We start from the raw sequence: 16069 nt of genomic DNA on the forward strand, positions 1-16069 counted from the left end.
CTACGGCCTAGAAACTGATGCTTTTTATAAATCTTTCTAAGTGAATCTGATGTATGCTTATGTTTAATAACCACTGGGCGAGTTCCTACTTTACAGCACAGGATGTAATTAACTTGGGGAAGTGAGAAGAGGCCATTATAGGAGCAATAGAAGAGAACAGTTGATTGAGCTGGACCTTAAGGATGAGAGAAGTGGGTAATTAGAGGTCTTGTCATCAATTGGAGCCTGTAGACCGAATCAATATACACAGGAATGACTGCACAACAGCATTGAAAAAGGCTCCTGCCTCAGAAGGTCATCATCATCTGGTTGCTGGAGAAAGAATTTTCTAGATTGGCTGAGAAGTGGGGTGGATTATCCTTAATAGCATCAATAAGATTTTGAGTAAGAAATGAAGAAGGAAATTGCTCTAGAATAGAATGTCTCAGGACAGCCTACTCTTTCTTGAACAGATTATTTCTCTAGGCTAAGAAGTCCAGGAAGTGTCAGGAGAAAGCCTAAGGTTTAAAAGTAAGTTGACTGTCATCATCAGAGAAGCTTCCTCCTGCAGCAGAGGGAAACATATACAGAGACCCACAACCTGACATTAGCCATAGAGTGAAAGACCTTGAAACACTCAGCCCTAAATGGGATATTTTTATCAAATCCCTCTATTTGGGGCTCAGGAAATCATGAGGAGGCACAGAGTCCAAGAGCCAGAGGGGATGGAGGATACCAGTAGAATAAGGCTTTCTAATTAAAATAAGCAAAACTCATATGAACTCCCAGAGACTAGAAACAGCAATCACAAGGCCTATATGGGTCTACACCAGGTCTTCTGCATATATATTATATCTTTCAGTTTACTATATTAATGGGAATCCTGAGTATGTAAACAAGTGAGTGTCTGACTAGTCGGCCTTCCCTTGGAATTCTTTTCCTTTTGTTGGTTTGACTTGCTCAACTTTGATGTGATGACATTGCTTTATCTTTATATATATAATATATATTTATACACATTTGTATATATAATTATATATATAATTATGTGTATATATATGTATACATATATACACACATACACACAAATATATATACACATACACTCATAGAATTGATTTGAGTTGGTTGGACCCTAAAGAGTAAGAAGAAGTGGGTAATTAGAAACCTCAATATATATATTGAGACTATATATGCATATATATACACACATATACATTTGTTTTTAAACTCTTAGAAGTCTGTTCTTTTCTAATGAAAGACAGAAAGGGAATGGATTCAGATGGGAGAGGAGGTTTGGAAAAGAGAAATCAAAAGAATAGAGGAGGAGAAAACTGTAATTGTGATATATTGTATGAGAAAAGAATCTATTTTCAATAAATAGGGGGTAAATGAATGTTAATAATGCCAAAAAACTAGGTTGACCTCATGAGCAGCCTGAATTTTCTCAAGTGATTAGCTTGTTACTTTTTCTAATGTATCCATTTCACCTTTCCCAAGTCTCTTCATTCTTCTATCTAGTCAACCATCTCTTATTGACCAAGTCATCAAGTCAGTGATGTTATGAAAATAAATATTTGAATGGATCTTAGAATAATATATTTATGCATCTCTGAGTAAATTTACCTTTATGGTTTTATATGGTATTATGAGGCCCATGCTTTTAGAAACCTCTGGAAATGGCTCCTTCAGTACCTGATATCTCTTTGTGCCAATATTTCTAACTCTTATTTGATATCCAAATGTCTATTTTTTTAATACTTAAAATGCTCTATTCAGTTGTTTAACATTGTGTTGGACCAAGACCATAGATTCATCATGATTATTTGTTCTAGAATGTCTATCTGAGATCTCTCTTTGTAGGCTTCAAGTACCTTGTGAAAAAGAATAAATCACTATTATCTGGGAAGTAACAAAGTATCTGCAAAGAGTACAGATTTGGTAACCATTTTGATGTTTGTTTGTATTTCAACAGTAACATAACATAGGCTTTTGATAGTCTTTGAACCCAGGGGAAGAAACAAATTCATTTGATAGATTAGGTAGTATTTGAAAACGCTCAAGAAAACAAATTAATTTTAAACAATCAGAGCTGTGACAGAGAACATGCCCATACACATGTATACATACATACACTGAAATACAATGTTCACCACTATACAGTTTCAAGACTAACTCTTTGATGCACATGTAAAAATCACCATCCCTCCCCCAACATTTTAGTAGTTGTAGAGAATAAGTTCTGCCCTTCCCCCAGCCTTTATCCCTTCCGACCCTCCCCAGTGCCTCTGAAGTAAAAGCCAATGTACTCACCATCGCCCCTAGGGTCGCTCAGTGCCGTTGGTGGCACTATCGATGAGCGACGACTTCCGAAGGAACATTCCTTGGAAAACCGCTTCTGGCAAGGCCCATGCACCTGAAACGATAAGAGCACAAAAGAGCAAGGAAGGGGAGAGAGAGAGAGAAAGAAGAACATTGATTAGTTTCTGGTTTCATCCCAATAATTAGATCCTTAATATTACAAGTCTCCCTTTCTGATATCTGGTACTAGCTACATAAGCTCTGACTTGCCTGACACCACCCACCTTGTTCTACTGTGAAACAGCAGTCTCCCTGAGCATGCAGAAATCTGGCCCTTTAAAGAGGTGTCTTTCTGAAGACTCTATACACACTGAGATGTCACTAGCCTTCAGACACAATGTTAGTAGCCTGCTGAAGGGAGAACTTTCTTGCATTTCCAAAGTCCCAATCCTGATAAGGTGTTTATCTGTCCATCTTTAGAACACCTGTATGTGTCATGAAAAGCATCATTGCACTCAGTTTAGAACTGAGCAGATGGGAGGTAAAGGCTCTAACCTAAGGTCAAATAGCTGGGAAATACTGAAGCAACCAAGTACCACATCCTAAACAACTGCAGTTACTAGGGACATGAGCCTGGCTGGCATAGCTAGTCACAAGCAATTAAAAAGAGGCCAGTGGACAGGCTCTTCAGTGAAGAAGCCTATTTCAGTGTCTTCTTGTCTTAGAAAACTCAGTTTGAGAGAAGCATAAAAGCTTTAAAAAGTCAAGACCAAAGTCTCAATCTCTGTGATAGATCACAGTTTGAAGACTGTCAACTCTTTGACGTACATACACAAATAACCATTCCCCCAAATATTTTACTAGTTGTAGAGAATGTATATTATCTATAATATATTATAGTTTATATATTTTATAATTTTATAACATTGTAATTTCATAATATAGGATACTATCCTGTACATTGTAAGTTTTGAAGAAAAGGTTATATAACAGTTACATGCTTCCTGTCCAGTCTATGTTTGGCCATGAAAAATGTCTCCAGATATTGCCAGATGTTATCTAGAGCAAAAATTATCTTCATTTGAGGCTCAGTGTTTTAGATATGTGGTGGTGTTGCAGTTAGGAACATGGTCTTAGGAGAATTAGATATTAGTCAAGACTTTATTTCTGGCTGGCTATATGACCTTGGGTCTACCTTTCTGAGCCTCCCACATTACCCATCTGTAAAATGAGGACAATGAGGCTTAGTTCAATGTTGTTCTAAGAATTGAGATAATGAATAGAAGATACTCATATGTAGTAGCAATGATAGCTTGTTGTTATTATTAACCATTAATAAAGATTGTAAGTTTCTAGGAAATATTCTTGAGTCTATTCTTTCTTAAAGATAGACTCCAGATTTTATTTCTAATTGGTAATATTGCCAATTTCGAATTCAGCTTTTCTCATTTCCAAGATGACTTTATCAATTAAGAAGCATCAGATTATGGATACCTTAAATCTTTCTCCCCCAAATTCCATAACCATCTATGAAAGGCCAAGTTACTGGGCTCTGTACTAAGGAATCTATATCTACATATCTACTTATCTATTTATCCTTATATAGTTAAAAACAATCTCTAATCTACCTCTTCTCTAGAAACAAATTTAAGGATCAAAGATATGGAAAGAGTCTTACTGTAGAGCCGCACCAGAGGCAGCGGAAATCCTGAAGTCTGTGATGACTACCGCAGCTCTTGTGACATACGACACACCGAGAGCCGGCGGGTATATTTCCTTCTACCCACTGATGTGGCATTGTTTGCTGAAAGGGACAAAGGCAAGAGATAGAAATTAGTGATAAAAGAAGGAAATTCCTGGATAATTCTACCACCCATGGACGCCCCTCCCCTTAATGCCACTGACTAATGAAAAATAGGAGTTGGAGTTTAACCCATTGGTATCTGTCAGATCATTAGACACTGGGGAAGAGCCTACTTTGCTTGTCTAGTGTCAGAGAGAAATCTTCCTGTCCCTGTGTGTCATGATTTTAAAACATGGGGGAGGATACTACTTACTATTTCATCAGCGGGTAGAAGAAGGTCATCAGTTACGGATAAAGTATTCCACTTGCAGTCTTTGTTTGCTCTCAAAGCACAGAATTTGTGAGATTTCACATTGCATACTGTGAAAGGAGGAAGAAAAAAATAGGTGTAAATCTGGTGACAATGTAAATTCTAATGCCCTTCCCTAAGCTTCTCTGGAGGTTAGAATACAAGCACTTTCTAAGTAGTTTTGAGTCATTTCCAGAGGCCTTTGTCTAATGTAAACCAGTCCCTTGCAAGATAAGCTTCCTACTATCCATTTTAAGGTATTTTATTTTACATCAGAATGGATAGTAGGAAAAATGTTATTTCTAATTGTTCAATCCTTATGACCATATAGTCTTCCTATATATTCACCCCTCCATTTTATCTATGAGAACAGCCCTTCATGCTAATTTCTTTTGGCTTTCCCTCCATTGGGATTAATGCCACACAAGAGTCAAAGGCTCAGATTGGGTCAGTAATTCTAAATTCTTCATGCCTATTTCTATCCACTGAGCTCTGCTTTCTAAAGCAACCAGAAAGGTACCTTCACAGATGATGGCATCTCGAGATAAGGCAGGGATGTTCTCTCGACAAACATTGCAGAACTGAGTCCGAGGAGTATTACTGGAATACCAGCAGTGCATTCCGACAAGGAAAGGGTTGTTTTCAGCTGCAGGTATCTGAAGTAAAACAAAGACAAGAAAGAATGGACGGTCAATCACAGAGGTGGATTAGGGAAGCACAGAAAATCTGTTGCTAGGGCTAAAATGGCTCACAATGCAGGTGTCAAAGTGTGTGACAGAGAGTACTAAGAGGTAGACACAGTCGCCACTTTTTGTTTTAATTTTGTATTATGACTAGCTTCAGAAGGAAAAAAAAGGAAGAAATGGGAATAATCTCAAGGAGGAGCTGAAGGCAGAAGCAAGGGTCTTTATATCTCTTGCTCTAAACTACCATATTAGCTTAGTCCAAGCAAAATTTATTTGGACCGGTCTTGGTTCCCTTTAAATAGGAAGCAAAGGAAGCAGTAATGCTCAGACAAAGGCAGGCAGGTGGCAGGGCTCACAGGAGTACCTGAGAGCGTTTATCTCTTCCTCAGAACACTGCTGCCCAGTGAGCAGAGCAGTGCTTTACTTGAAAGAGCCTTAAATCCTTCTCTTAGGAACTTAAAAAAAAAAAAAAAAACAGGCTTTGACTGCCTACAGCAGTTTCTTGGTTAATCATTTAAATCCATTCAATAAGGTATTAAACAAATATTTACTGAATTGCTATGATATACATGGTATTTTTCAAGTCATTTGAGACATAATCATTAACAAGATACATCCCTTGCCCTTGTGGTGTCTCCTTTCGAACGAATCTGTAATTTGTGTTAGCACAGCCTGACTCCCATGTATCAGCAATGCTTCAAGTTGTATAGATGTCTGGGTACTGAAGTCCCCTGACTTTGTTTTGCATATATTTTCAAAACAATTGCTCATCCTTTCTCTAGTTAGCATGAATATTTCAGTTTCTCCTCTGCCTTTAAAAATGTTTAGGCATAAACACACATAGGTTCTTATTCTTGTCATTTATCATGGGGTTGTGTGTGTGCAAAGGCGTGGGAAGATGTTAAAAGAACAATACATTCTCCCAGATGTAACTTGACAGCAGACCATTAAAGAGGTTGCTCTTGAGGGCTCAGACTTAAGTTCAGACTTAACCCATTTACTGGAATTACCCATCCAAGACATAGCCTGCACAGAGTACTCTCTGATCTTCATTCCCCATGGGCATGTGGGTTATGTGTTAAACTACTTTTGGATAGAATCTTTTTGGGTCTTTTTATTTTTTTATTTTTTGGTAGACAAAGCTACTATGATGAAGTGACAATTTGGCATTTCTTTGTGATTAGAGTTTTATTGTAGGCTGTTGCCTTGAAAAGCCCCAGGCCTGGGAACATCAGAATAGAAAGCAGGGAGTCTTGACATTGGCACTCTGACGTCACAAGTCCTTTCTATTCCCAAGGCTGCTGACTATATATAAAAAAATCGTCCCTCTTTCCAAGTTTCTGCTCTTCTGTCCAAATTACTAGGGACCTATAACTATATGTCAGGTAACATACTAAATACTGGAGCTACAGAGATCAATTAAGTCACAGATATCAAGGAACTCGGCCTATTGGAGGAAACATTCTCAAAGAGATAATCATAGTGTGGTTGAATTATTTTTTAAGTGCAAGGCTCTATACGACCAAGTAGAAGAAATAAAGAACTCTGATTGGGTACCTTGATCCTGTAGTATCTATGAAGGAGCACATATTTAATGGACATTGCTTGGATTCAGTTGTTAGGGATAATAGTATTTATATCCCTTGTCTTAATTTATTCGCTAAGGAAAGTTTGATCCAGTCCTGAAAGAATACTTGTGGTAGTTTGAATTTTATGTCCTTTCAAGCGTGCTTAAGTCCCCAACCTTTGTTGTCCATGAATTTGACTTTATTAGGACATACTATCTTAGCAGATGTAATCAAATGGGACTTAATTCAAGGACTGTTGTTCTTATAAGAATAAGAAAATATGGAAAGAGATGTAATCAGAGAAGAGAACGCCTTGTGATAACATAGAGTACACAGACATGCAGGTGACAATATCATGTGACAGTCGGCAGAGATTCAATAATGTACCTGAAATCCAAGAAATATTAAGGTTGGTCTGTAACCACCAGATTTAAAAAGGAGGAGGAAGAAGAGGAAGAGGAAAAAGGAAAAGGAGACTCAGCAGCAGCAAAGAATCATTCTTTCTAGAGCCTTCAAAGAGACTCTGACTGTATCATGAACACAAATCCAAATGTCTATCCTCTAGAAATATGAAAGAATAAATCCATGTTGCTTCAGTCCACTCAGTTTTGTTTGTTACAGCAATCCTGGGAAATGAATATAGATTTTGGGGTTGGGATGTAGACGTTCTGTAACAGATCCTAAAAGTACAGAACTTATTTTTATATATACATACCATGATTTTTGAGACATATGTAAACTTGAATGACTATATTGCCTTGAGTAGAATATAAGAAATATGAGCTGCTTCTGGTACTGTCTCTGATGGAAACAAGAAACATTCTAGAGAAAAGGGCAGAGAGGTGATTCTTTTCTGCCTTTTCTGGGTGGATCAGAACTGGTTTCTTGTGCTGTTGAATGGCAAGTGGAGTGTCTGAATGATAAACATGAACCCTTAGCAGACAATGTTTCAAGTAAAGTATGAGGGTTCTGATTTTTTTTCTGCTGCTTATAGAAAAAGCAACAGGAAAAGGATAAATAAATTGTTATGGGAACTGTTTGTTTGGGAGGATGTTTGTTTATTTGTTTGTTTTTGTTGGTTGTTTGGTTTGGGTTTTGTTACTCTCTCTGTAGACCATGCCAGCCTCGAACTCAGAACTACACCTCTGCCTCCCAAGTGCAAGGATTAAAGAAGTTCACCAGCCCCGCCCCCCAATGTGAGAACAGCTTTGTCTATCTTTCCAGAGCAAAATGTACAGACTAGATGGCTTAAACAACAGAGAACTATCTCCTCGCTGTTTAGAAATGGGGATGTTCAAGAGCAAACAGTCAACCTATGTTGTTCCCAAGGGCCTTCTTCATGGCTTGACTATGGGCACCTTAATATCTGCTCACACGGATTTTACTTCATGCATGCATACAAAGAAAGAAGGAACTGTTTCTTGTTTTTCTCTCACTTAGCTGTTAGCTGGACTGCATTTGGTCTCTGCAGTCATGGCTCAATTTGACCTTAATCACCTCCCTCAAGTCCTATTTCTATGCATAGTCACATTTGGGGGATGAACTGTCAACATATGAGTTTGGGGTAGGGTTACAGATCAGCTCACAAATGATCTATTAATAAAAAGTTGTCAGAACTTAAAGATTTGGCAACTTCTCAACCTCTCCATTCTCAGCCTATCTGTATTTCATGCACAAAATAGTACATTCTGGAGTGCACACCCATGGTACAGATAGACAAATGTTTTCTACATAGATTCAGTATAAGACATGATTCTCAAGTCAGCGATCTCAGTGTAATACTGTTACCGTGGCCTGAAAAGTTCAGTGGGAGACTCAGTGAAAGGAGGTTGCTAGACTTTTGAGACACAACAACATATAGTGACAAATAAAGCTATTAGGTGTGAACATCGGGAAAATAGGATAATAGGTTCCAATGATGGTTTGGAGGCTAGAAATGTTGGGGAAGGGCTCAAAATCATCATTCTTGCCAACATAAGAGTGTGGGCCTGTTGGAGAAAGTCACTGCCATTTTTGTTGCAGAAGGTGGGACCACTTCCTTAGTTAGAGAGAGATGCCATTAGATAGGCTGAGAAAATGACGCTGGGAGACTACACTGAGCCATAGGTACTTAGTTGCAGGCCCATAAACCTAAGAGAACTTGTCTTTCTGGGTTCCAGCTGTCTTCAGATCAGTAGCCTTTTGTAGGTCTTCAGAATGAGTGTATCAATCCTCCACTGCTTTCAATATGGAAATGTTAGAGGCAAAGAATTTGGTTTTGAGGTGTCACATGTCTACAGGTAGAGGGAAAATATCACCCCTCAAAAGGAACAAACACAGAGGACAGAGAGGAACAATACACGATCTTTTACTAATACATTACTGGTGTACTCTTCTTATCAAAAGAGGCGAATAGCTTGGGAAAATACAAAACAAACCGACACACAGAAAAGCACCCTGGGATGGCTGAGGCAGATACTGCAATGATATAGAGCAAACCCAAGAACACCGAGAATTTCCAGTAACAACCAAAGCCTAGGCACAGGATTCTTTCCTGAGGCCTTCAAAGAGACATGCTTCTATTCTCAATTTGATATCAGATTTTTGACCTTGAAGGACTGTAAGAGAATACATTTATGGTTTTGGTTTATGGTTTTGTTTTAAGCAGGGTTTCATGTGGCTCCAGCTGGCCTCGGATTTGCTCTTTAGCTAAGGATGACCTTGAACTTTTCTTAAGTGATAATGGTTTATAAATCACACCCACTTTGAAAATTGATGTGTTTTAAGTTACAGATTTTTCGGGTGCTGTTTTAGCAGCCAAGGACTGGCATAGGATGTTACCACAGGCCTTTCTTTTTGCTGATATATATATTTTTAAAAATCAAATTTGAAGAGAGATTCAAAAGTCTAATAGGCATACAGATTTCCATGACAGAACAGTTGGCCTGATGCTTTCAAAGCCATATAGTTGGGCACTTGTATTTGCTTTTTATCATCTCTAAAATATACACACCATTGCTCTAATGAGATTCTTCACTTGCAATGGATTGTTTGTGTAATGCCCCATTCATATACTGAAATTGCCATGCTCCATGTGTTGGCATTACCAGAGAGCCCGTGAGAAATGATTATGTACTGAAGGTGGAGCCATAAAGAATAATTCCTATATTAGTTCCTATATAAGAGCCTTCAGAATCTTCTCACTCTTGTATTTGTCACATGAAGACCCAGCACAAAGATAGCTGTCTTTGACAAAGAAAGTGGGTCTTTGTTAGACACTGAATTTCTAAGCACCTTTACCCCCAACAGGAAGGAGATGAATAAATGCCTGAATCATGAATGATGAGAAAATTGGAGCAGAACAATGACAAGTGATGTGATTGAATAAATAATAAAAGTCATTCACCAAAGAAAATTCTAGGCTCAGATAGCATCACCATTTAATTCTACCAAACACTTAAGGAACAAAGAAGGAATGTGATTGTAGTTCAGTGGTAAAGTTATTACCTTGAATGCATGAGGTACTAGGTTTGTGTCTCAGAACCACAAATTCTTAAAATCATCTAAAGAATCAAAGAATGAACAATACTCCCAAACATTTTACAAGGCTGATTTTCCTTGATGCTAAAGTAACAGAAAAAACTATCACAAAAACATAAATTAACTTGTGGGACAATATTCTTGTTGACCATGGATGCAAAAATCTATATCTATGATATGCCATATTAACAAAATCAAATGTAAATTACCAGGACCATCTCAACAGATGCAGAAAAAATATTTGATGAAATTCAACATCCCTTCCAGATAGGTCTCAATAGGTTATAAACAAAGGAATTTTATCTAAACACAACAAAGGCCATTTATGATGAATCCATAGATAACACAGTTCTCAAGAGCTAAGAGCTGAAAGCTTCCTCTAAGATCAAGGACAAAATGGGATGCCAAATGTCACTCCTTTTCAGTATAGTACTGGGAGTCCTAGCAGAGAAATTAGGCAAGAAAAAGAACAAAGAACCATTCTAATAGAAAATAAAACCATAAAAAAACAAAACAACCCCCCCAAAAAAAACTTTGTCTTCATTTGCTGATGAGCTGCTCCTACTCTACCCATTGCCCATGGGCTAGAAAAAAAACATTTAAAATGGTGAGTTATGTTAAGTATTAAGATATAAAATTAGAATCCAAGAATCATTTGTGTTTCCATATACTAACAATGATCTACCAGAAATATTAAGAAAACAATCCTACTTGTAAAGGCAGTTTTAAATTTCAGTACCCAAGTGTAAATATAGCCAATGATGTAAAAGATCTACACAGTGAAAAGGCATTAAACTAGTAAAATAATGTAAGAAAATGCAAATAAATCAAAAGGTATTCGAATTAGTACTATGAAAATGTTAATAATATGCAGAGCAGTCTACAGATTCAATACAATTGAATTTTGTAGACGTGAAAATTTCAATGTCATCCTCATAGACATGCAATAAACTACTTTGAGCTTGTATGGAACCCAAAATAATCTTGAACCAAAGAACAAAGCCAGAGGTATCATACTCCTTGATTTGAAAACATAAGGCAGTTATAATCAAACCATCATGGTACTGTCATTAAAACAATATATAAAGCAATGAAACAGAATACCCCAAAATAGACCCATAAACTTATCACAAATTTTCATGAAGGATTTTAGAAAACAAAATGGAGAGAGGACATCTTTCTTTAGCATGTGCTGCAGGGAATTCTGGGTATCAATATGCAGAATGAAATTTGACACCCCTAGCACACACAACATAGCCAGTCAGAACAAATTAAAGATGCAAAGAGAAGACTCAAGCCTGTAAGAGTACCAAAATCTAGAAGACATGATCTTGTCTGTGACATTGGTTGGGACAACATTTTTCCTTACATGATCTTGATAGCACAGGTAACCAAAGCAAAAACAGACTAATTTTTTTAGTCTATTTGGGATGATATTAAACTTCAGCATTGCAAAATAAATAAGGCAAAGTAAGAGCGTACAAAATGAGAGAAAATGTTTGCAAACCTGAGGAAATAATATCCAAAATATTTAAGAAATTTCATTGAAAACAAAAAACAAGTGTTTTACTAGAGAGGACTATAAAATGATAAAGGTGCCTTGGGGGGGAATAGGTATTATGAGTGGGTGATACTGAGATGGGGAAGGAATTCAGTACAGAAGGAAAGAAGGAAGGAGAATCAGTAACACTATGCAGGTCTGAAAATCCATGTGGAATTATATCAAAATTAATTTATTTAAATTGTCATAAATATATATATATTATAAATAATATAAACATTTATATTATATAATATATTGTTATATATATATAAAGTTATATATATATATGAGTTATCCTTCTTGAGCAGACAATATTCCCCACCAGAATTGTAGATTAACACAATTTCAAATACCAGTCATGAGAAACTCTCTTTGGAGTTGCTGCTCAAGGGAGTTCAAGAATCTTCTAAAACAATATAGGCTATTGCTATTAGCCTCGATTGCTTCTTAAAGGTTGATGGGGTGAGTCTCTATTTCGACACAGGATCTGACCTGCAAGCCTCCTTAGAACTAGCTTCCATGGTAGGGGCCATGTGAGCTTCCAAGGGCAGGAAGCCACTATCTAGTTCTATCTAGCTGCAACACCTATGAAACAAGAATTCGAGCCTGGCTTGATAAACTTAAGAGTGTGATAGTGGCCCCCATATCTTGGTGGTAACAACCTTCTAATTGGACTTAAGGCCTAGTGCTAGAAACCCAGCTAATTCCTCAGGGCTAGTGAAGTCATATCTTAGAGAAGAACCTACAACTGCCACTTCACTAAACCAGCAAATTCCTTATTGCATTCTGAAGATCTATTCCTACATCCACAGATAAGTGTAGATATCCCCCACGTCCATCAGAGAAACTTCTCTCTGCAAACTGACACTGATGATCACAGAAAAATGCAAGTGGTCAAAATGTAGAAAACCACCGGTCACTTTTGAGTTTGGGTGCAGAACTCTAAAGATTTATCTCCAACACAGCTTCTATACCCAAGGCTCAGGGAACATGCAGGAAGAGGAGGTGGAATGATTTCAGAGCCAGGGGACCAGGAAATCTGTTGTGAGATTGTATTTTCTAGAAAGTAAAGGGAAGGTCATCCATGATGCCTCAGTATATGGCTGCCTAAACTAGTCCCGAATAACAACTGCACCAATAGGCATTACAGCGTAGTATGGGTAAAGCTCATAGAATTCCACCCTTAACTAAAGACCTACAGGCAGGTGAGGAGTGCTGAAAATGGGAGACATGACCTTTCCCTGGGATGAGCCCCTAATTGGTTATCCAATACCAATTAGACAGCTTTGAAATCATAGACATGCAAGCAACCTTAAATTTTCTGATGTGTATGTGTGTGTGATCTCGACTAAAGAAAAAGGGCCTCTTTTACTAGAAGGAGTATGGGAGGGTCAGTGGGAAGAAAGGGAAGGGGAGACAAGAGTGTAACCACATTTTAATTTTTAAAAACAAACTGATAAACAAAACTGCAGTCCTTTAAAAGGTCAACAAGCCTGAGCAGACTTTTATCATGAAGGTCAATTGAAAAGGCTTAGTATCACTGCCACTGAATGCAAATCAAAACCATGGGGAAATATTATCTTTTTCCTGGTAGAATACTCTGATCAAAAGAGATGAGAGGATATACCCTGCCTGCTGAGTCCTCTGGGGCAAGCCAAGTGGCCCTGAGCAACCTGATATCCCAGCTGGACAAACTTTCTCCCTCCACCTCTCCACCTACTTTCATCAGACCTGCTGAGCCTGAACCACACAGACCAAGGATACCCATAAATGGCCTGCCACACCTGGACCATGGAGGTTAACCCTTCTCTCAGTACCTACTACAACAGGAACATCCAAGGACCTAAGTCATCCAGATGGCTACAGGGCCTCCAAAAAAACACAATCAACAAAAGTCATGGTAATATGACACCTTCAGAGCACAGTTACCCTGCTATAGCAAGTGCTGGATATCTTAGCACAACCAAGCACAAGAAAATGATCTTAAATCCAATCTTCTAGAGATAATAGAGGCCTTCAAAGAGGAAAAGAATAAATACTTAAAGAAATACAGAAAAATACAATCAAACAGGTAGAGGTCTTCAAAGAAGAAAGAAAAAAAATGCTTTAAAGACATACAGGAAAATAGAGTTAAACTGGTGAAGGAAATAAATAAAACTGTGCAAGACCTGAAAGTGGAAATAGAAGCAATAAAGAAAACACAAACCGAGGAGATAGAAGACCTAGAGCAGAGAACAGGAACAACAGCTACAAGCATCACCAACAGAATACAAGAGAGGAAGAGAGAATCTCAGGTGTAGAAGCGACAATAGAAGAAAATTGTGCTATCAGTCAAAAAATGTTAAATCTAAAAATTTCCTGGATAAAAAAACACAAAACATCCAGGCAATCTGGAATATCATGAAAAGACCTTACCTGAGAACGATAGGAATAGAAGTTGAAGAGTCCCAGCTCCAAGATGCAGAAAATATTTTCAACAAAATCATAGAAGAAAACTTTGCCAACTTAAAGGAAGCTTACAGAACACCAGTTTAGACTGGACCAGAAAAAAAAATCTTCCCACCACACAATAATCAAAACACTAAATGTGAAGAACAAAAAAAGAAAATTAAAAGCAACAAGGGAAAAGGCTAGGTAACATACAAAGGCAGACCTGAAAGAATTATACCCGACTTCACAAAAGTGACTCTAATAGCTAGAAGGGCCTGGATATCTTGCAACCTTCAAAAACACACACACACACAGATGTCAACCTAGACTACTATACTCAACAAAACTCTCAATCACCATAGATGGAGAAGACAAGAAATTTAAAGACAAATCCAAGTCCAAACAATCTCTATCTACAAATCCAGCCCAACAGAAAATACTAGAAGGAAAGCTCCAATCCAAGGAGAGTAACTGCATCCAAGAAAACATAAAAAAATAAGTAATTTCATACCAACAAAAACAAGGAACACAACACAACACACACACCACCACCACCACCACCACCACCACCACCATCAAAATAACAGGAATGAACAATCACTGGTCATTAATACCTCTCAACATCAATGGACTCAATTTCCTAATAATAAGACACAGGCTACCAGGATAGATAGACAAAAAAGTAAACACACAAAAGAGAAGTAGATGGAAAGTTTGCTCAGTGGTCAGGAGCACCGACTGCTCTTCCAGAGGTCCTGAGTTTAATTCCCAGAAACCACATGGTGGCTCACAACCATCTGGAATGGGATCTGATGCCCTATTCTGGTGTGTCTGAAGACAGCAACAGTGTACTTATATACATAAAAGAAATAAATCTTGAAAAAAGAGGAGTAGAAGGAAGGAGGGGGCAGTAAAAGGGATTTAAAATGAATAAATAAAATAAAACCTAAAAAAAAATGAATGAGAGGTTCAAAGGTTGGAAAGGATATAGAACAAAGGGAGTTTTAAGAATTTGTTTATTAAAATGCAAATTAACCATTATGAAAAAGAATAGAGTGATTCATCAAAAAATTAAAAGCAGAACTACTACATAATATTGGAGTAATTGAGACTGGTAACATGGGGATCTAATATCAGTTTCTTTGGGGACAGGAAGACACAAGTTCAAGGACTACAAAATGAGTTCAAGGCTAGCCTGCGCAACTTAATATGCTCCTGATTAAAAAAAAAACCCTTAAACTACCTATTTTTTTTTTTTACTTTTTGACTCATAAAATATTTTAATACATATCAATTGCCTCTTTCCTTTCCTCCTTCCAAGCACTCCCATATACTGCTCCTTACTCCTTTTCAAATACATAGCTTCTCTTTTCATTCATTATTGTTACATACACATGCTCTTGGATGTCTTTAAGGGATTTATTCATTTCTTCCTTATGATCCTCTATTATCTTTGTATTGACTTTTAAAAAGCATTTTATTGTGTTTCAACTATGTTATAATGTTCAGGGCGTGTTGTAATGGGGTTTCTGGGCTGTAGTGTTGCTCTGGCTGTTGTCGACTCTATTTTTATGCTGGTGTCTCAGCATCTGGGTTTGTTATAATTCTAGGTGCTGATATCTGGTTTTGTCTTTGTTGGGTGCCCCACCCCCTGGTTTCTGTTTATGCTCTATTTTTCAGAAGAATGTGATGGCTGTGTGTTGCCTGTAGAAAATTTTCTGTGGACATGATAGTTGTGGCCACTGGGAATTCTAGAGAAATAGACCTAAGAAGCAAACTGTTGAAGCCATTTTAATATATGACTAAATAGACTTCAAATAAAAACTAACCAGAAGAGATAGGAAGGACACTGCATTCTCATCAAAGGAAAAATTCCATCTAGCGGACATTGTGATTCTTAGCATCTATGCCCAAAACACAAGGACACCTAAGTATGTAAATGAAGCACTA

The 16069-nt window shown here is 37.5% G+C and overlaps 1 protein-coding gene across 1 annotated transcript in view; it reads right to left on the reverse strand.

Moving 5' to 3' along the window:
• DGKK (diacylglycerol kinase kappa) overlaps positions 1-16069 on the reverse strand; it is a gene marked incomplete at both ends in the record, with an annotated part of 118241 nt that overhangs the window by 43126 nt on the left and 59046 nt on the right. The window contains 4 exons of the mRNA XM_080910888.1: positions 2293-2395; positions 3959-4084; positions 4338-4444; positions 4894-5029. Of these exons, the coding sequence (XP_080767014.1) occupies positions 2293-2395; positions 3959-4084; positions 4338-4444; positions 4894-5029 (472 nt within the window). The remainder of the gene's footprint in view (positions 1-2292; positions 2396-3958; positions 4085-4337; positions 4445-4893; positions 5030-16069) is intronic.

The sequence above is a fragment of the Micromys minutus genome, assembly GCF_963924665.1.
Source record: "Micromys minutus genome assembly, chromosome: X".
NCBI classification, from domain to species: domain Eukaryota; kingdom Metazoa; phylum Chordata; class Mammalia; order Rodentia; family Muridae; genus Micromys; species Micromys minutus.